Source organism: Procambarus clarkii, chromosome 1, assembly GCF_040958095.1.
Source record: "Procambarus clarkii isolate CNS0578487 chromosome 1, FALCON_Pclarkii_2.0, whole genome shotgun sequence".
NCBI classification, from domain to species: domain Eukaryota; kingdom Metazoa; phylum Arthropoda; class Malacostraca; order Decapoda; family Cambaridae; genus Procambarus; species Procambarus clarkii.
The window spans coordinates 47,016,094-47,037,722 of NC_091150.1; the positions used below are offsets into that span (position 1 = coordinate 47,016,094).

The 21,629-nt window shown below is 42.2% G+C and overlaps 1 protein-coding gene across 17 annotated transcripts in view; it reads right to left on the bottom strand.

The window, feature by feature from the left end:
* Positions 1-21,629, bottom strand: part of LOC123773435 (UDP-N-acetylglucosamine transferase subunit ALG13) — a 384,366-nt gene that overhangs the window by 354,732 nt on the left and 8,005 nt on the right. For all 17 annotated transcript variants that reach the window (XM_045767364.2, XM_045767919.2, XM_069307078.1 and 14 more), the window contains exons 2-3: positions 21,165-21,288; positions 7,135-7,218 (exon numbers count right to left, since the gene is read on the bottom strand). In XM_045767364.2, coding sequence (XP_045623320.1) covers positions 7,135-7,218; positions 21,165-21,287 — 207 coding nt within the window. In that variant the 5' untranslated portion in view covers position 21,288. The remainder of the gene's footprint in view (positions 1-7,134; positions 7,219-21,164; positions 21,289-21,629) is intronic.

Consider the following 21,629-nt stretch of genomic DNA (forward strand, 5'->3'; position numbering starts at 1 on the left):
TGAGCGTTTCACACGACGAGCTCGGTGCCGGAACTGATTAAATTCGTTAATTGAGGTGCCACTGTATGTCAAATTTCGTTAAATATATGATAAAAGAGACACAAAATTTATACCAAAACAAAGATGCAGAACTAGGAAGCAGGATTGGTTCAACAGAAATTGCAAGAGGGTCAGAGATCAAAAGACACAAAAATGAAATCAATATAGGAAAAGGCAAACCCTCAAACATATGAGCAATATAAAGAAGTACAAAACAACTAGTCCCAGTAGCGCAGTGGTAACACATTCGCCCTGTGCTTCGCAAGCGATTTGACCTGGGTTTGTATCCTAGCCAGGAAGATTTGACCAGGTGCCAATCCTTAACTGTATGCCTATGTTCACCCACCAGTGAATGGATAACTAGTTGTTAAATGATTTGGCGGGTCATATTGTAGAGAAAATTAAGAGTAGGGACCTGCCCAAAATGCTGTGTGTGCTAGTGGCTTTACATGAATGTAAGAGCTTTTGTACTGTATACATAAATAAAAAAAACTACACGGCAGTGAGAAGAGAGGTTGAAATTTTTTTTTAGAAAGGGATGTAGGAAAAATCTACAACAGAACCAGGCCTATTCTATAAATTCCTTAATCCTTTAACAACACAAATTGTATACAGTATATACAATTTTTGTCTAACTGCCTGCACAGTGCACATCGTATACAGTGGTACCTCGGAATGCGATTGTCCCTGTATGCGAGGTTTTCGGAAGGCGAGCAGTATTTACTCCAAAAATTTGTCTCAGAAGGTGAGGGTTACTTCGGGACGCGAGTTTGTTGATACGCGTACAGGCCGACCTAGCGCGTGGTGGTTCGGCGATCGTCGCCCCTCCGCCCCTCAGTTTACCATTGTCTCGCGCTCAGTGACTACCCCCACATCAATTCTTCTCGCGGATTTTCAGTGTTTTGTTGGATTTTTGGTGATTTGTCTATACAATTTGTTATTATATATCTCACCATGGGTCCCAAGAAAGTCAGTGGTAAGGATAAAGGCCAGAAAGCTCATGTGAGGATGACAATAGAGGAGAAATAAGAGATCATTCGGAAGCATGAGAACGGTACACGTGTTGTTGAACTTTGTAGGCAGTACAACAAAGCCACATCAACAATATGCACTATACTTAAGAAGAAAAATAAGATTATGGGTGCTAAAGTGGCAAAAGGAGTAAGAACATTAACGGCACAAAGACCACAAATACTTGAAGAAGTGGAAAAGTTGTTATTAATTTGGATACACGACAAGGAGTTGAGGGGTGATAGTGTTTCGGAGGCCATTATTTGTGAGAAAGCCAGGGTGTTGCACGAAGACCTTCTAAAGAATACCCCTGCAACGAGTGATGCAGATAAGAAAGAGTTTAAGGCAAGCAGGGGCTGGTTTGAAAAATTTAGAAAGAGAAGTGGTATCCATAGTGTTGCAAGGCATGGGGTTATGTGATGTGATTATGGAAGGGGACTCCCCTTCCAAACAGTAACTCCTCTCCTCCCCCCTCCTCACCATCTTCCATACGCCTACAGCACTCGACAGCAAGGTAAGTAATAACTGGAACACAGTTTTGTAGGTTTATTTAGATGAATTAGGTAAATTAGGTATAAAAATTTAGTTTGATGTGGGGTTTTTGGGGTAGTCAGGAACGGATTAATTCATTTCCCGTTATTTCTTATGGGGAAATTAACTTCGGAATGCGAGTTTTCGGAAGGCGAGGCGTCTCCAGGAACGGATTAAACTCTTATTCTGAGGTATGCCTGTATATACATTTTAATAGTTTTGCATTCCCAGCGTGCGCACCCCAGCCTACCTAAGTGTGCGCCGGGCATTTCTTGTCAACGCGTGGCTAGACTAAAATGTGTATACTCATTTAAGTTTTCTCACCTTAATTCTCATGCTATGTCATTCCTTTTGGTATCAATGTGTTCGCAATAGAATTCCCTACTGGGATATATGCATATAAGGCCAAAAAGGCCTGATGTGACTCCCCCACAGCTAAGCCGAATGTCGGCCAAGCGTTACCCATGAACGAGCATCAATTGCCACACCCGCGACCTAATGTGTATACAGTACTCTTTTCAGTTTGATAACATCATTTTTCGTGTTACGTTGTTCATTTTGGTATCAAATTGTTCACAATATAAGGGTGCACACTTTAAAACTAGTCCCATATTAATCAAACAGCAACTAGAATTTTAACAAATATTTTAATTTTTGAAGCTCATCACCACAAAAGTATTCCTAATCTTTCTAACGTTTTGACCTCAATCGTCAGGCTACGTCGTTCATTATGGTATCAAATTGTAAGCCATTTAAAGGCGCTCATTACAAAACCACCCCCAGAATGATCTGATAAAAATTTAAATTTTAACAAACATTTTAAAATGGGACACAACATGCGTCCCCGGCGAACAAACGTGAGGAAAATTACGGACGCATAATTGGTCCCAGTTGCACAAAAGTGTTAAAGTACTGCGTAAGGTTTTAAAAGTCCTGTGGCTACACAGAGTTCACATCAGCTTCCTCAGAGCTCCAATAAACAGATGCCATTTAAAAAAAATCATGGGTAACATTCTTGGCTATGAAACCTCAGTACTGAGTTAGCAACCAAGGCTGGCACACAGCATAAGCTAACAGCACTGCTGTTCAGCTTGTGACCACAGCATCGCCTAAGAATGTCAAAATCTATACAGTATATACTCGACCTATAAGGGGCTGTACCCTGGTCGTTAAATCTGGGGCTCCGCTAAATACTGAAGTATTAAAATGTTGGTAGCTTTATAGTGATATTTGGGAGAGCAACAGGAGGAATGGTTTTGGTGGGTGGGTGGGCTGGCTGGCCGATTAGTTAACTTAGCTGGCTAGTTAACTGACTGGTAAGTGGGGTGGGTGGATGGGTGGGTGGGCAGGCAAGTGGGCTGGCTGGATGGATGAATGGATAACTGGCTGGCAGGCAGAAGTGGGGGTGGGTAGATGGACTGGCTAGGTAGTGGACAGTTGGGATGGGTGGATGGATTGGTTGCAGACTGGCAGGCTAGCAGGTGGGTGGGGTGGATGGATTCATGGCTAATTCATCCAACTCAGTTGGTGTGTGGATAGGAAGAGTGAGCAGGTAGGTGGGGAGGGTTGATTGCTCACAGGGTGGGAAGCCAGAGTGAATGGGTGGGTAGGTGGATGACTGGCGGGAAGGCGGTGGCAGGTTGGACAAGGTAGGTAGGGCAGGGTGGATTGGTAGGTAGGTATGTGGATGGATTGGCAGCTGGCTGGAAGGCAGGTGGGGTAGGTAGGTGCATGGGTGGGAAGGCATGCTGGTTGAGTGGGCGGGTGGGCAGTGGATGGATGGATTGGTGGCTGATTGGCAGGTAGGCAGGGTGAATGGGGCTCGGGCTAGCAGGGTAAGCAAGCTCGGGTGAATTGGGTGGGTTTGGGCGGGTGGGCATTGGATGGATGGATTGGGGGTGGCTGGATGGCTGGGTGACTGGCAGGATTGCAGGTGTACAACCACAGACTGGCTTATAGCTCACACCCATCCCCCGCTACATCCTACCTCCCCTCATTGGGTTCTTTTTGGGGGAGTTCTTTTGATATTGTTGTATGGCATCTAGCATTAAACCATGCAGTGGTTTGTTTTGATACACCTACCTTATTGGCGATTCCATGGTTATCTTGAGATTATCTCGAGTTGATTTCGGGGCTTTAGTGTCCCCGTGGCCAGTCCTCGACCAGGCCTCCACCCCCAGGAAGCAGCCCTGACAGCTGATTAACTCCCAGGTACCTATTTACTGCTAGTAACAGGGACATAGGGTGAAAGAAACTCTGCCCATCGTTTCTCGCCGGCGCCCGGGATCGAACCCGGGACCACAGGATCACGTGTCCAGCGTACTGTTCGCTCGACCGGCCGGCTCCCATGGTGATGGCAGAAATGATAGACTTTACATGTAAAATATTCATGTGCCATCACTCCCTGTGCCTCTTCGCAGGAGCCAGGTTCTGGTTCACGGTCCCCGGTAAGTATACAAGAACTCTGTGACTGATGACACTCAAGTAGTATGACACTTATTAACGAACAAGGTAAAGAGTCAGGAGGAACAAATCAAGGAACTAGTGAAATAAAATGAGGTTTGGAAAATGAAGTGTGGTGAATTTGACGAAATTAACAAGAAAATAATCTCATGTGGTGAACAAATCCAAGAAACCCTAAAGGCCAACAGAGAGTTAGGCAAGGATATGCAAGGAGAAACTTCATGGACCACTCACATAGAGGAGGTTAATAAAGAACTAGAAAAGTATAAAGAGGAAACTAATGAGACGTATGAACAAGCTGTATAAAAGAAAGATGATCAAGGAAGTGTGTTTGAAAGTCAAAACCAGAAATGACCAATAAGAAGCAGAAATTAGGCAAGCAATTATGAAAAAACTGGTAACCAACAGTAAATTAGTACAAAACACTGCAGATAGAAGCAAGTCCATAATAATTTTGGGGCTTTTAGAAAATATCACCTAGGGTAGACAGAGCAGCAGAAGAGATGAAAATCATAGAGAAAATAATAGGTTTAGGAGAAGGCCTCAATTCTAAGGAAAATGTCAGTGATTTTAAGAGAATAGGAAAAAATGAGAGAGACAAGAACCCAACATCAGCTTAACACTTTCCGGCTCCAGGCGAATGTAAAAAAAACAACCGTAAGTGCTCCCGGCGTTTTGCCGCGTAAGCGTAAAAACAAAAATGTGTATACTCTTTTTACTCTCCTGACCTTAGTTCTCGAGCTACGTATTTCATTTTGGTACCAACGTGTTCGCAATAAAATTCTCTAGAAGAACATCAGTAAAAAAAGTCACGAAACGTATAGGGATACCAGCACCAAATAAATAACTACGAAGATGACTCGCCGTGAGTGCCCAACAGCAACAAAATGTTTTTACTCTTGGGATTGTTATCACGTCCACACTTGTCCTACAGCGTTAATTTTGGTATCAATGGACTCGCAATGAAATTCCCAACACGGTGATATGAATATAAGCGTAGAATAATGATTGCAGCCCGCCCGCAAGAGTGTGGGAAGTGGTGAAATTGTTACCCGGTATCGGTGACGGGACGACGCATGGCGCTTTGAAAGTTTATACTTATTTCACTCTCATGACATTATTATTCTATGTACGTCATTCATTTTTGTGTCAATGTGTTCGCAATAGAATGTTCTATGAGCCCGTAGGTAAAAAAGATCAACAAAGCGTAAGATAGAATAGCGCCAAATATAAAACAACGCTGGAACATATCAGTGAGAGTCAAACACACACGAAATGTTTTTACTTTTGTTATATTTGTGAACCTTTCATGAACTTATTGTACCATGCAGCCTATTGGTGAGAAAGAGAGCCTCATGGCGCGCAGTTTGAAACAAACCCAAAGTAAATCGGATAAAAATTGAATTTGATACAAATATTTTAAAAGAGGACATAAGTTTATGTCCACTTAGCGGTAGCGGGTAGGCGAAACAGGGCGCCGGGAGGAGTCCTCAGGGCCAGAAAGTGTTAAGATGGTGGCACTTCAGTATCTTCTTGTTCCAAGCTTTTTTTTGCCCTCTAACCTGTGTGTATTTTGGCCTACTCTCTAATCTAATACCATAAAAATCATATTAAAGAATATATTAGGGAAGAATTAAATTAAAGTAATGTACTGCATTCCAAAATGAGGGTGGCATGTTGTCCCACAGCAGGCAGATGTAATTATGTATATGTACTAAAGTTAGGTGTTACTGTTCTCCTTCGGGATTTCCCTAGACAAAAACACTAAGCTGGTAAGTTGACATTAATAAGTTCCTGGAAGCACTTTCAATAAAATTAATCACAGTGCAAACTACAAAATTTTCTATAACTAATATATATAAAAAAAAAAAAAAAAAAAAAAAACTCCAGAAGGGCAGGATACCATATGTTATCCTTTCTCCAAGTTCCATATCAGTTCTTGCTGGCCTTTAGTACACCTATCACATCATTCTCTGAGCTCAAAGGAATGACAAAACCATAGTATCCTTACTAACGAAAACCTAATAAAGAGTAAATACAGTGGTACCTCAGCTTACGAATTTAATCCGTTCCCTGGAGACGGTTCGTAACCCGAAAATTCGTAAACTGAAGCGAATTTTTCCACAAGAAATAATGTAAATTGAATTAAGCCGTTCCATATTCCCAAAAACATTAACTTCAAAGTAAATTTTATATCTAATTCACCCAAATCTTTAGTACTAAATTATGTACAAGTTATTGCTTACCTTTATTGATGACTCTTGTTGGTGTATGGAAGACGGTGAGGAGGAGGGGAAGGGGGAGGGGGGGGGGAGGAGAGGTGTTTGTGTTTGGAAGTGGAATCCCCTTCCATTATAACATCAGGCAGTGATGACTTCTCTGAGGTACACTCTCTCCCCTACGTTTTGCAGGAGTACCACTAGGACCTGGTTGTGGATCATTGCTTCCTTGTCTTACTAAGAATCTGTCTAAAGACACTTGTTTTTCCCTACATTTTAACACTTGTCCATAGTGAGACATCACACTGTCATTTAAAAGGTCAATGCAATGGCCTGCCACAGCTTTATCTGGACGAGTTTTTCAACAAAACATTGTAGTTCTTCTCTTTGCATACTTCACACATTTTCTTAATGAGGAAAGGACATCATCTACTACAGGACATCATCTACTACCTCTACTCACAACTATTTTCTTAGGTTAAACCTTATCGCTGACTTTCTTGGGACTCATGGCAGGAATTATAATAATTACTTTTATGTTCAGATACCCAAAAATCCGAAAAACCCTGAAATTCTTTACAAAGAATTCAGGCCCAATTGTCACTAGGCGGGAAGCACTGGTAAACTGAGGCGCGGTTGCCATGCCAAAACACGCAGGTCGGTCACACGTGTATCAACAAACTACGTTACCCGAGGCAAAGTTCGTAGCCCGATTCAGATTTTACGAAAAAATTGGGCTTGTAACCCAAAAAGTTCATAAAGAGGGGCATTCATAAGCCAAGGTGTCACTGTATTATACATAATAAACGGTAAAAATATTTAGTAACCAAACAAACAATAATTGTTGAGGAACAATTTTAAAAGTACTTACTGGTTGAAAGTCATCCTTGTACAGCATCATATACTCCAGGCAGAGAGCCCGCACTTTAACGTGCTCGGTTTGAGTCATCAATACCTGAAATTAAATTATAACCATTAAAACTTATAATACTTAGTATACCTTCATAATCTATTTGCAAAATTACAATGCAAAAAACCAGCGTTGAATGTAATGAAACGCCATTTTCTGGGTAAGCCCTGGAGGCTCCCTGGAGTTTATCGGGCTAAAGTATGTTATATTAGACCGGGACATTAGCCAAGGAGTTCAGACCTACCAGGGACCAGCGCCAGAACCTGGCCCCTTCAAAGAGGTTTCAGGGAGCAATGGCCCTGGAAAACACCCAACACCTGGTTTGCATTTTCCATATCTGCCATCAACTGGGGTTAGGCACCCAGAAAAGTAGGCATAACAAAACAAACCCCACATGGTAAAAAAACTAAAACAAAAACCGAACAGAGAGGTAGAAACTCCCTACAATCCCAAGGAAACAAGTAAACATCACACTTTACTGCCGCACCGATTGTCCGCACAGCCCTCCCCGCCCCGAGAGAGGGAGGACGGAGCCCCAGACCTGACTGCGCCGGTCAGGTCCGGGGCTCCGGCGGGCGGCCAGGAACCTGTGCGACCCTCAAATCCTTGTGCCCAAAATGAGCCCTAGACATCACCAACACAGCAGCAAAAGCTGCAAACGTCCGAACAGCACAGGCACAAGGATAGACCGCAGGCTGTTAGACCTAAAACCTCTGCAGACGACCTGGGAGACCCGAGCCCCGAGCCTGGAAACAGGGAACGAGGGGAACAGGATCAACCCAAAGCGCATCCCCAGACACGGTACGCAGGTAACGGCAAAAAAAAAAAAAACGCAACTGGACAACGCAGGACACACCCCCGGCCGAACCAATCAAGCATCAATAACCCAATGACCCCCCCCCCAGGTCAGCAGCCGTCTCGACTGTCGCCAGAAGGATGGAGAAAGGCTGCAAACATACAAACCTACCACCAGTACCAGAGCAGAAACCTGAACTGAAGGGGCTACCACAAACTGAGGAAAAGGTAAGAGGGCACCCTGATCAAGGACCACAACAGCTCAGGCGACGCATGAACAGGCCGGAGGTGAAACAAAACACGAGAAAGCGTACGGAACGGGGCAGATGTGACGTCCACCCCAAACGCAAGCTGGAGCGGCTCCGCCAGCACCACACAAAATGAGGCGACAGTAAGAAACATCAAATAACTGTAGTTCTGAAAACCTAAGAAAGGACAAGACAACCCAATGCGACAGAGAAGACGACCAACGAAGAGCAAGACAAAGGTGCATAAAAACACCAGGAACATCATACTGTCTCCAAGATGAAGCTCGCAGGTGGGACACCATCAACAAAGCCACCTGATCACCACAGAGATGGTGATACCCGCGTTAAAATACCAGACGCAAAGAGCTGAGGAGAAGGCCGAACCAGTCACGTATAGGACCGGTCCGACCTGCTGAAAGAGGCGGAGCCGCGGGAAAACGCCCCGGGTTCGGACACCTATCATGCATCGTCTGAAAATAAAGCTGGGACGGCCACCAAGGGACCATGAGGACTACTCTCTTGGGAATGGGCTCCAACCAAGTCAGAACCCAAAGCAACAGCTGGACCGGGAGAAGAGGAACAGGTACCCCTACCTCAACCAGTCCTGCCGAAAGGCATTCACCGTGAACGCCTCGCAGGCGGGTAAGGGCGCCACATAGAATGGGCGACACCTAGACCACGCCGACTCGACGACACTCATGGCCAGGAGTCCATACGTCCGGCAGAACCAACGAAACGAGTCGGCGAAGACTGGCCAATCCGCTAACAGAGGAATGAACCGTGACAGGCTGTCTGCCAGGACGTAGGACACACCCCGGACATGAACCTCACGGTTAGCCAAACCCCGAGAATCCAGCAAACGAGCCACTTGAAGGGACCAACCCCAAAGCCAAACACCTAAGAGAAACCCCAGTGGTTCCAGCAAAGAACCACCAGAGAACAGTCCGAATAGAGCTGAATGGTAGAGCACCAAGTGACTCTAACCCTCCGAAGCGCAAACCAGACAGCCACGAACTCCCGAACCATGCTGTGAGCCCGACGGATGGACAGACCCCACCATCCCCGGCCGACCTGGTGAGCACTGGTCACAAAGCCCCAGCCGAGAGATGACCTTTCCATGAACACATCAAGCGAAGGCTCGGGGAGGTGCCAAGGCACGGAACCCCGAAAACCCCAAAGAGGAAGCTGGTGAAGCAGCACCAACATGAGATCCCCAGAGGAACAAACCCAACGATTGCAAGAGAGGCGGAAGGGAAGTCTCCGAAGGAACCAAATAGACGCCGAAGCCAAACCCGACCCTGCGGGGGGCAGACCAGCACATTGAAGTTCAGACTCCTGCAGAACAATTGCTCGAGCAACCGCCGAGCAACCCGGGACCCCCTCATGAGCCTCCGAAGGCGGGACCATAGCCGCAACACTTCTGGAGGGAAGGACAAGGAGCGGTCCATGAGCCCTAAGCAGGACCCAGCTAGGTCCGAACCCGGGATGGAAACAGATGGAACGGCCTCCAGATCACCAGGAAACCAAACCCGATGATCTGAAAAGAACCACACACCTGGCAAGCAGACAAGCGGACCGACTGGGAGCCCACACCAGCCAGTCGTCGAGGTAGGCCAGACACCGATTCCCAAGCAGACTCAGACAGGGCACCAAGATCCGGTAAAGTGCGTAAATACACCAAGTGCCAATTACAAACTAGGGAAGGCAACAAAAGCGGCAAGCCTGAAGTCCCACCACCAACTGTGCCAGTCCCGGAAAACTGGAGAAGAACGTGCCAAGAATGGACCTGGAGGTCCAGGGCCACCATCCAGGCACCAGGCCCAAACAGAAGCCATACAGGAGACAACAGTCCTCTAATGAGGGCATAGAATCCAGGGCGCAGACTGTAGTAGTCCAGAAGAACCGCAGATTCGCCAGGCCCGTGTCTGCATAGAGCCAGACGGGAACCCCAGAAGGATGGGGTGGATCGACCACGTCCATGAACCCACTAAGATGACATGACGTAGCGCAGGGGAAGAAGCCCACCCCGCCAGCCCCGAACCCCCCAAAGGGAAAGAAGCCTTCCGCCGCCGCCACCAGAGGCCGGAAGACAACCAAAAGCGCCCACTAACTGCGGGACCATGCAAGAGTCAACAGAGCAAGCTGCTCCCCCAGCGCCCCGTCAACAGCAAATGGAACAGAGCCCCTTCCGAAAGAAAAAGTATACATACAAATATACACACACATATACAGTATATATATTATGCACATATACACATAAATACACACACACACAAGATGTATTACACACACGTGGGTATACACATGTGCACACGTGTATGTGCCAAAGCTAGAATATGCAGCAGTTGTGTGGTGCCCATATCTTAAGAAGCACATCAACAAACTGGAAAAGGTGCAAAGACATGCTACTAAGTGGCTCCCAGAACTGAAGGGCAAGAGCTACGAGGAGAGGTTAGAGGCATTAAATATGCCAAAACTAGAAGACAGAAGAAAAAGAGGTGATATGATCACTACATACAAAATAGTAACAGGAATTGATAAAATCGATAGGGAAGATTTCCCGAGACCTGGAACTTCAAGAACAAGAGGTCATAGATATAAACTAGCTAAACACAGATGCCAAAGAAATATAAGAAAATTCACTTTCGCAAACAGAGTGGTAGACGGTTGGAACAAGTTAGGGGAGAAGGTGGTGGAGGCAAAGACCATCAGTAGTTTCAAAGCGTTATATGACAAAGAGTGCTGGGAAGACGGGACACCACGAGCGTAGCTCTCATCCTGCAACTACACTTAGGTAATTACACACACACACACACACACACACTTTTTCTTTCAAAATTTGAAAATTCAAAAGGTGACACCCCTAGGGTCAACACTTGCAGCAGAGGAGCTCCAGCATATTTCAACAATCCTAAGTATTGTAGTACAGGTTGATGGTAGTGAGTGGTGTCCCAGAGAACATAAAGGTATAGTGCTCTTGAAAAATAGGCGAGATAACAGGAAAGTGCTAAGGGAAGTGAAAAATCGGATGAGAAAAAGTTGCCCTAGTGTTTACAGTGCAGAGAAGAACATTCAAGATGGCCACTGGCAAGGGGAAAAACAAAACAGAGCTTGATTTTGAGGGATTCAATGAAGAAAGCATTGATATTAGTAGTCTACATAACAAGTTGGTAAATTTAGATACTATAGTGAACTCTCATGTAGAAATAATTAGTAAATTGAAAGAAAGTAATGACCATTTGAATAGCAAAGTTTTATGTCTTGAGGGTTTAGTGAAAGACTTGCGCAAGGATAAGAATCAATTGGAAACAAATTGCAAAGCCATGGAAGAAGAAAATAAACTCTTAAAAATAGCTTTGGAAGAAGTTAAAGTAAATTTAAACATAAATGACTACAATAGGTTAGGCAAGGAAATTCAACAGGAGAAACAGCTTTTGTCAGCACAGATGGAGGAAGTTACACAGGGAATAGAACAGTGCAAGAAAGATATGCAACTCACTTATGCACAAGTGGGCAAGGAGAAGGAAAAAATAGAAGAAGCAGTAAAGGAAGTCAAACACTGCAGCAACCAAGATAAAACAAACATTAGGCTAGAAGTGAGGAAAGAATTGGCATCTAACCCGAAGTTGGTGCAAAACACAGTTGATCGGAGTAAGTCCCTGATCATTTTTGGCTGCAAAGAAAAGGCGATAACATCTAGGTCAGAAAGAGCTGTAGAAGAAGCTAAAGTAGTAGATAAAATTGTTGGCCTCGTGGAAGGTCTTACAAACAGAGAGAATGTGTGCGACTACAGGAGAATAGGCAGGTACGTAAAAGGGAAAGATCGACCTTTGAGGATCACCCTAAACAGTGCCAAACAGATGGAAGAAGTACTAAGGAATGCTAGAAAATTGCAAAGGGATGAGGATGGGAAAGGGTGGTCATTAAGACGAGATCTTTCAAAAGAAGATAGAGAGAAGCTGAAACTGAACCTCGCCGAGGCAAAACATTTAAATGAGAGCAGGAATGAAGAAGAAATAAATTCTTTTTTCTACAAAGTGATAGGGGTAGGCAAACCAGTAAAGTGGTACATAAAGGCAAACCAACAAAATCAATAGAGAGAGGGGGAGTGAAGAATAAGGAGAGGGGGAACAAGTTCCTGAAGATTGCATACACCAACATAGATGGAGTGAGATCGAAGATACTGGAGTTAAGTGATGTAATACAGCTGCAGACACCAGACATTGTTGCACTCACGGAGACAAAACTTGAAGAGGTAATTTTAAATGAGGTCATATTCCCAAGGGGCTACTCAATTTGGAGACGGGACAGAAAAATTAGGAAAGGCGGTGGCGTTGCTGTGCTGGTAAAAGAACACCTAAAGGTGAAGGAAATAATGACTGCCAATCCACAAGAAGTTGACATAATAGCACTAGAGATCTGCTATGAGGATGATAAACTAATGATGATAAATGCATATAGTCCACCGCCAAGCAGCACATGGTCAAAGGAGGAGCTAGATAGTAAACGTGAAGGTCTTATAACAATAATGAGAGAGATTATAGCGAGAGCGGATAACGATAGATCACGACTGTTGATAGTCGGTGACTTCAACTTGAAATCCATAGACTGGGAAGCATATGAAGCTAAAACAGAAGATTTTTGGACCTGTAAATTTGTAGACCTCATCCTGGAAACATTCTTGTATCAACATGTTAAACAAGCTACGAGGATGAGGGAAGGGGACGTTCCCTCCATGCTAGATTTGATATTTACCAGGAAGGAGGAAGAGATATTTGACATTCAGTACCTTCCTCCCTTGGGTAAAAGTGACCATGTCTTTTTGGGAATAAAGTATGCAATGTGTTATAAGCTGGAAGAAAATAAGGAGGTTGAAGCAGTTGAAAAACCAGACTTCAGGAGAGGACATTATGGTGACCTTAGAAATTTTTTTAGTGAGTATAATTGGACAGACTTGATGCTAGGCAAGGAAGTGAATGAGATGTATGGCAAGTTTTGTGAAATATATGATAAAGGCACAAAAAAATTTATACCAAAACAGAGATGCAGAACTAGGAAACAGGATTGGTTCAATAGAAATTGCGAGAGGGCTAGAGACCGAAAGACACAAAAATGGAATCAATACAGGAAGAGCCGAACCCCCAAACATACCAGCGATACAAAGATGCGAGAAACAACTACACGGCAGTGAGGAGAGAGGCAGAAAGAAATTTTGAAAAAGGGATTGCGGACAAATGTAAAACAGAACCAGGTCTATTCTATAAATTCATAAACAACAAATTGCAGGTAAAGGATAATATTCAGAGGTTGAAAATGGGAAATAGATTCACGGAAGATGAAAAGGAAATGTGTGAAACACTAAACGAAAAGTTCCAAAGTGTGTTTGTACAAAATGAAATCTTTAGGGAACCAGATACAATAAGAATTCCAGAGAACAACATAGAACACATAGAGGTGTCTAGAGACGAAGTGGAAAAAATGCTCAAGGAGCTCGGTAAGAACAAAGCAGCTGGCCCAGATGGCGTTTCACCATGGGTTCTGAGAGAATGTGCATCTGAGCTCAGCATTCCACTTCACCTGATCTTTCAGGCATCCCTGTGTACAGGAATCGTAGCAGACGGGTGGAAACAGGCTAACATAGTTCCAATCTACAAAAGTGGCAGCAGGGAAGACCCCCTCAATTATAGACCTGTATCATTGACAAGTGTAATAGTGAAAGTATTGGAAAAACTAATCAAAACTAAATGGGTAGAACACCTAGAGAGAAATGATATAATATCAGACAGACAGTATGGTTTTCGATCTGGAAGATCCTGTGTATCGAATTTACTCAGTTTCTATGATCGAGCCACAGAGATATTACAGGAAAGAGATGGTTGGGTTGACTGCATCTATCTGGACCTAAAAAAGGCTTTCGACAGAGTTCCACATAAGAGGTTGTTCTGGAAACTGGAAAATATTGGAGGGGTGACAGGTAAGCTTCTATCATGGATGAAAAATTTTCTGACTGATAGAAAAATGAGGGCAGTAATCAGAGGCAATGTATCAGAATGGAGAAATGTCACAAGTGGAGTACCACAGGGTTCAGTTCTTGCACCAGTGATGTTTATTGTGTACATAAATGTATCTGTTCATATAATTCTGTATACCAGTTGGTATACAGAATTATATGAACATGTTTGCTGATGATGCTAAGATAATAGGAAGGATAAGAAATTTAGATGACTGTCATGCCCTTCAAGAAGACCTGGACAAAATAAGTATATGGAGCACCACTTGGCAAATGGAATTTAATGTTAATAAATGTCATGTTATGGAATGTGGAATAGGAGAACATAGACCCCACACAACCTATATATTATGTGAGAAATCTTTAAAGAATTCTGATAAAGAAAGAGATCTAGGAGTGGTTCTAGATAGAAAACTATCACCTGAGGACCACATAAAGAATATTGTGCAAGGAGCCTATGCTATGCTTTCTAACTTCAGAATTGCATTTAAATACATGGATGGCGATATACTAAAGAAATTGTTCATGACTTTTGTTAGGCCAAAGCTAGAATATGCAGCTGTTGTGTGGTGCCCATATCTTAAGAAGCACATCAACAAACTGGAAAAGGTGCAAAGACATGCTACTAAGTGGCTCCCAGAACTGAAGGACAAGAGCTACGAGGAGAGGTTAGAAGCATTAAATATGCCAAAACTAGAAGACAGAAGAAAAAGAGGTGATATGATCACTACATACAAAATAGTTACAGGAATTGATAAAATCGACAGGGAAGACTTCCTGAGACCTGGAATTTCAAGAACAAGAGGTCATAGATTTAAACTAGCTAAACACAGATGCCGAAGAAATATAAGAAAATTCACCTTCGCAAATAGAGTGGTAGGCGGTTGGAACAAGTTAAGTGAGAAGGTGGTGGAGGCCAAGACCGTCAGTAGTTTCAAAGCGTTATATGACAAAGAGTGCTGGGAAGACGGGACACCACGAGCGTAGCTCTCATCCTGTAACTACACTTAGGTAATTACACAGTGTACACACACACATGTACATGTGTACAGGCAGGAGAGGCCATAAAGAGATAATTACCTAATTACTTCAATGTCTGATTGATTTTTCATAGTTTTTTGCTGTAATATTATTCAATAGTGTGTAGTATATATTTATATAATAAAATTAGTGAATCATCGCTGTACTCAAAAATATGGTGTGCATATTGTTGATTCAATTATTATGCTCATAAAGCAGTGAACAAATACTTTGTCGGTTATTACACTATATACGCAGGTTATATATAAGTATCTGCATGCTTTGTTCACCATAACGAACCACTAAGTTGGTATTATGAGTCAAAAAGCAATGAGGAGTGACTGCCACACACCAGCCAGCCACTCGCTGCCACTCACTCCCTCAACACCTCACTCGCCCACATTCTCCTCCCACCATACTGTTTTTGCTTTTGTTCACTTTATACAGATGTTATATATAAGTATCTACATTCGTGTTCACCATAACGAACCACTAAGTTGGCATGCTGAGTGGCTGCCACTGGCTGCTACTTCCTCCCTCCCTCAAGTCACCTAACTCACCCATATTCTCCTCCCACATTACTGTTTTTGCTTTTATTCACTATATTCAGACGTTATATGTAAGTATCTGCATGTTTTGTTCACCACAACTGTACAATTAAGTTGATATAGTTAGTTCAGGCACTAAGAGACGTCGCGACACAGTCAGGTGGCGGCTGCTTCCCTCACACATTCAAGGTCAGATGCACTAAAATTTCACCCCCAACAATACTGTCTGTGGTGTTATTGCCCTATATACAGACATATATAAGTATCTACATTTTTTGTCCACCATAACTGTTCAACTAAGCCGGTATAGTGCCCAAAGAGCATAGTGGCCACCCCTACCAACATGACAAATCATGCAGATGTTGCTACACCCATTACCAAAATGGCTTCTCCCCCCACACTCCTTTTGCTGTTATTACATTATATACACGTTATATATAAGTATCTACATTCGTGTTCACCATACCGAACCACTAAATTGGTATGCTGAGTGGCAGTGGCAGTGGCCACTAGCTGCCATTCCCTCCCTCACGTTACTTCACCTGACTGGCCACCATTCTCCTCCCACCATACTGTTTTTGCTTTTATATATAGACGTTATATATAAGTATCTGTATATTTTGTTTACCATAGCAAACAACTAAGCTGGTATAGTGAGTCCAGACAGTAAAAGGTGGTCACACATGAGTCAGCAGACAATGCTACCTTCCTTCCCACCAAGATTACTCCTCCCACTACAGAGCTAATTATCACAACAATCCTACTATTATCAGAATCCTGGTCATTTTTATCACAGTCAGGGGTCTTCTGTAATAATATCAATGCTAAATACAGTAATAGCAAGAACATGTATATTATGGCATTTTTAGGCGATGCTGTGGTCACAAGCTGAACAGCAGTGCTGTGAGCTCATGTTGCGTGCGTCAGGCTTGGTAGCTCACTCAATACTGAGGCCCTCACACCCGGGAATTTGGCCCACAATTTAAAAAAAATGGCGTCTGTTTACAAGAGCCCTGATGAAGGTGTGGTGAACCCCGTGTATCCGCGGGGTGTTTAAATCTTGCATAGTACTCCAACACATCATATGATGTGGAGCGCAAGTTAATGCAAGTCACTGAACACATCATATGATTTGTTGCGCAGTTAAAGGATTAAATACATGGATGGAGAAATACTAAAGAAATTGTTCACAACTTTTGTTAGAAGACGGCTGGAATATGCAGCATGTTGTATGGTGCCCATATCTTAAGAAGTACATCAACAAACTGGAAAAGATGCAACGACATGCCACTAAGTGGCTCCCAGAACTGAAGGACAAGAGCTACGAGGAGAAGTTAGAGGCAGTTAATAGTTAAAAACTAGAAGATAGAAGAAAAAGAGGAGATATGATCACTACGTACAAAATAATAACAGGAATCGATAAAATCGATAGGGAAGAATTCCCGAGACCCAGAACTTCAAGAACAAGAGGTTATAGATTTAAACTAACGAAACAAAGCTACCGGAGGAATATAAGAAAATTCACTTTTGCAAACAGAGTGGTAGACGGTTGGAACAAGTTAAGTGAGAAGGTGGTGGAGGCCAAAACCATCAGTAGTTTCAAAGCATTATATGACAGTGCTGGGTAGACGGGACACCACGAGCGTAGCTCTCATCCTGTAACTACAATTAGGTAATTACACATCAGTCCGGTATAGCTCCTGGGAGCCGAAGGGTCTCGCCACAGAAAAATAATTTTCCTTACAGTACTTTCTTTTCTGGGAGAGCCTCTTGTGACTCCCTGAAGATATCTAGCCGAGATGGCTTTCAATTACTACGTAACATTAGCCGCAGAGTTATGTTTGGCCTAATGGGGACCAGAGCCCAGAACCTGGGCCTGGATTCAGGAAGGTACTTACGAAGGTTTTTCCTCTTAGCTAAGAACGTTTTTCTTCTTAGCGCCTTCGTGGCGGCTATGTCCGTATTCAAGTAGCTACACTAAGTGGAAAAATCTTCATAAGTTCATTCTGGGATTTAAGTGTGGTTTCGACCACTCGTAGCTTTACATAAACTGGATATAAAGTCATTTTTTCTCTACTACATAACACTGGGATCGATTTATGATATTGGAACATGACCAAAATATTATAGCTGGTGAATCTAGTGAAGAGGAGTCCTTCGTGTTATATATGCATTCTCTGCTTGAAACTTGAAGTAAATATGTGTTTGATGATAGTAGAATTAGTTTTATAATAGCAAGATATTATACCAGTAGTTATTAAGTAAATAAACACTGGTGAACATGAAATATGAGAGAAGGTGATGAGCCCTGCCTGATGGGATCATTTACTATCACCAAATGCCCCTGTTCACCTAGTAGTAAGCGTGTACCTTAGCTATACATACCCATTTCTATTTTATTTAGTTTGGTTTTATTTTGAAACTTAAATCTGGGCGAGACATAAAATAAAAATATGCTGCACAAATGATGTTAGGTAAGGAGAAGGGTAAAAATGTCAAAAACTTTATTCATTGAATACTTAAAGCTATAATTATGACTATATAGATTATTAAAAAAGAAAGAGGGAAATAGGGGTCCAAGACCTCTTCCTGTTATACAATTTGGGTGTGGAACAAGTAATTATCAAAAGAAGGCACCATGCCGGGAAGGCTATGTAGCAGTAAGGCAGTGAGGTGAGGCAGCTACTTATTTGAGAAATGCTTATTTTATTTACCTTATAAGCTGAGGCAACTTATTTTATTTGAGGAATACTCAGCTGATTCCTCTACATTTAGCATGGAACAAATTTGTGTCCAAGACCTCTTCCTGTTACTCAATTTGGCTGTGTGTAACCAAACTAGAAGTGCTCTACAAATCAAGGGACCCAGAATGTGGAATGACCTCCCGAATCATGTTAAAGGCTGTACCTCTCTTAACCAGTTTAAGAGTTAAACCAAGTACTGCCTAATTAACTCCATGCAACCTAACTTACCTCCTAAATGTCAACCCATGTCTTGCTATTTTTTAAACAACGCTGTTCACCAACATGTGCAATTGCTGATTTATGCTATGTTAACCCCCCTTTTTGTATTTTTTATTCCTTTCAACACAATTTATACCTAATCCCGATTACTATTAAGTTTTAGTCTGTGTTTTTTCCCCCACACCTTGCCCGAAATGCTATGAGTATTAGTGGCTTTAGGTATTGTATGTACTAGCTCTGTCTATAAATCCAACATTATGTTTGTAAATCAACTGTATGTACTTTTCCTGAATAAAATGTATTTATTATTTATTTTTTAATCAGTAAGTATTAAAAGAAGGCACCAAGCTGGGAAGGCTATGTAGACCAGACCACACACTAGAAGTTGAAGGCACGACGACGTTTCGGTCCGTCCTGGACCATTCTCAAGTCGATTGTCTATGCTATGTAGCACCATTGTGTGTAACAATAAACCAAATTTTTTTTTAACAAATAATGCACCTGTATGGTAAAACAAATCCTGTCAGCTGTAAAAATATTGATGCAGTTATTTAAATTAAAAATATAATGAAAGAAATATTACTGGTTTATTTTTATCCTATCTTTTTGTACTGTACAGTATATCCAAGGAAGTGAAAAATTAAGACATAATGCACAATTTAATGAATGATTAGCATGGATTAGCAGTTCAAAAGAAATATGACTATTACATATCTACATGAGATCTTAATGATCCATGGTAAAAATGATTTAATAAGGATAATACAGTACTGAATTTGTAATAATACAAACTATAATTTTAAATCTTTATTACTGATTTTTTTTATTAAGATTAGGTATACACAGCAATGTACTACTGTACTACCCTATTCTATATGGAATATTACACAGTCTAGATAAAAAACTAGCTATAAGTTTATCTAATACTCCCATCTCACAGGATGGTTAGACATACTGTACATGGAATCAATTTAGAAAATACCAGCCTCAATACAAAAAACAAATCAACTCTGACTAAACAACTCTAAGCAATTTTCACAAGAGGTAAGCACTGAATCATGGAAACATTATATTATAATTACTCTTACCAGTTTCTACAAGACTCCTCTCAAACAATGTATTTTTAAACATGTTTAGGTATACACAGCAATGTGCTGCTTCCCTATTCTGTATAAAGGACCACACAGTGTAGATCAAAAACCAGCTACAAGCTCATCCAACATCCTCACCTCACAGGATGGCCAGTCATACATGGAATTAGGAGAGAACAAAATACTTAATGCTGATCTATTAGCCTCCACTGGCAAAATCTGGGTGCAGCACAAGAATATCTTCCAATATTCCTGAGTGTATGAAGTAATTACAGAGCTCAAAATACCTCATACCATTTGGTATGAAGTCACTGATAACAGGACAATCACAGATATAGTGTTGGAGAGTATGTTCTCTCAAGTAGGACTGAAAACATGTTTTTTTCCACCAAGAGGGCTATAGACCCATGGAACCGCCTACCCGCTGAAGCCGTAAATGCCAAATTCCAGCTAAAAAATATCATTAAGACAATTGGTGGGCAATTTTAACAAGCCGCCGGCTTTCTGTCCTCTTTGAGGCCACTAGATAGTTAGTGGCCCTTGGGTAAATTCAGTAAATACTGTATATACAAAAATTGTCAGCGCATCTTCCGAGCAACAGGGACAGCTACACAGTATCTCTTAGAATTACGTAGGTAAACAACAAATGTAACATATTTGTTTACTACAATGTTGGTGCTGGCTGTAGAAGTTGAAAAAACATTGTTTTACTTCGAAATATACTAATTTTATAAGAAAATTCGACGTAAATAGGAGGCAGTAGAGCTCCGATAAGCCAGCACTAAATCTTCAATATGAAGAATGTTGCTGCTCTCTGATTGGCCAAACGAAACACAGTAGTGACCTCTATCGGCACGCAGGTGAACCAACAATTTTCTTCCTAAGTGGACGTTATTGAATTGCACCCAAGCATCTTCTTAGGGCACACTTAGGAACCTTCGTAGCAAACCCACTTACGAAGAAATACACAGAGCTTCCTGAATCTAGGTCCTGGTCCCTCACAGAGAGACAGAGAGCAGTGACACTCTGCCACCCCACCAGGAGATCATCCAGAAAGTCAGCAAATCAATACAGACAACTGCTAGGTTCAAAGGGATCAAAGCCTCTACCAAATGAGCTCCCCCAACAAAAAGGAGGCCTGGTCGAGGTCCAGGCTGTGGGGACGCTAAGCCCTCAAATCATCTCATGAATACAATGTATACAAATGATCAAATTGCATGAAGATAACTGCAGTGAACTACAACATCAACAAATGAAAATGTGAGCATTTCTGAGAGATATCTAAACATTTAAAAAAAAATTAAAATGTAATTTACCTGTTCTGCAACAGCACGAAAAAGACAGGATCCATCACGTGCAACTTGTTTACGATATAAGCCCTGTGATTCAAGCCATTCATCAAATGGATCAAATGCTCTACTGTTCAAACGACGACGCATTCTGAAAATCAAGTAATAATGCTTCAATAATTTCATCACACACAATTTGACAAATTTAATTACTGTATGTATATGGATCACTTATCTGTAGGTAAAACATAGCTACATGGACCATCCACAATGGGCTAAAACAGACCATTCATACGTAATGAAAATACAAAAATACAAACAACCCATGAGCAAACATAAAATCAGCGTTGAATGTAATGAAACGCCATTTTCATATTTTATATTATATATATAAATATATAAATTTGTGAGGGTACCACCTCTGGTGCCAATGTGGGGACCCATAGCCTCGGAGAAGAAAATAAAAAGTATTCAGAGGAGACCTTGTGGTTT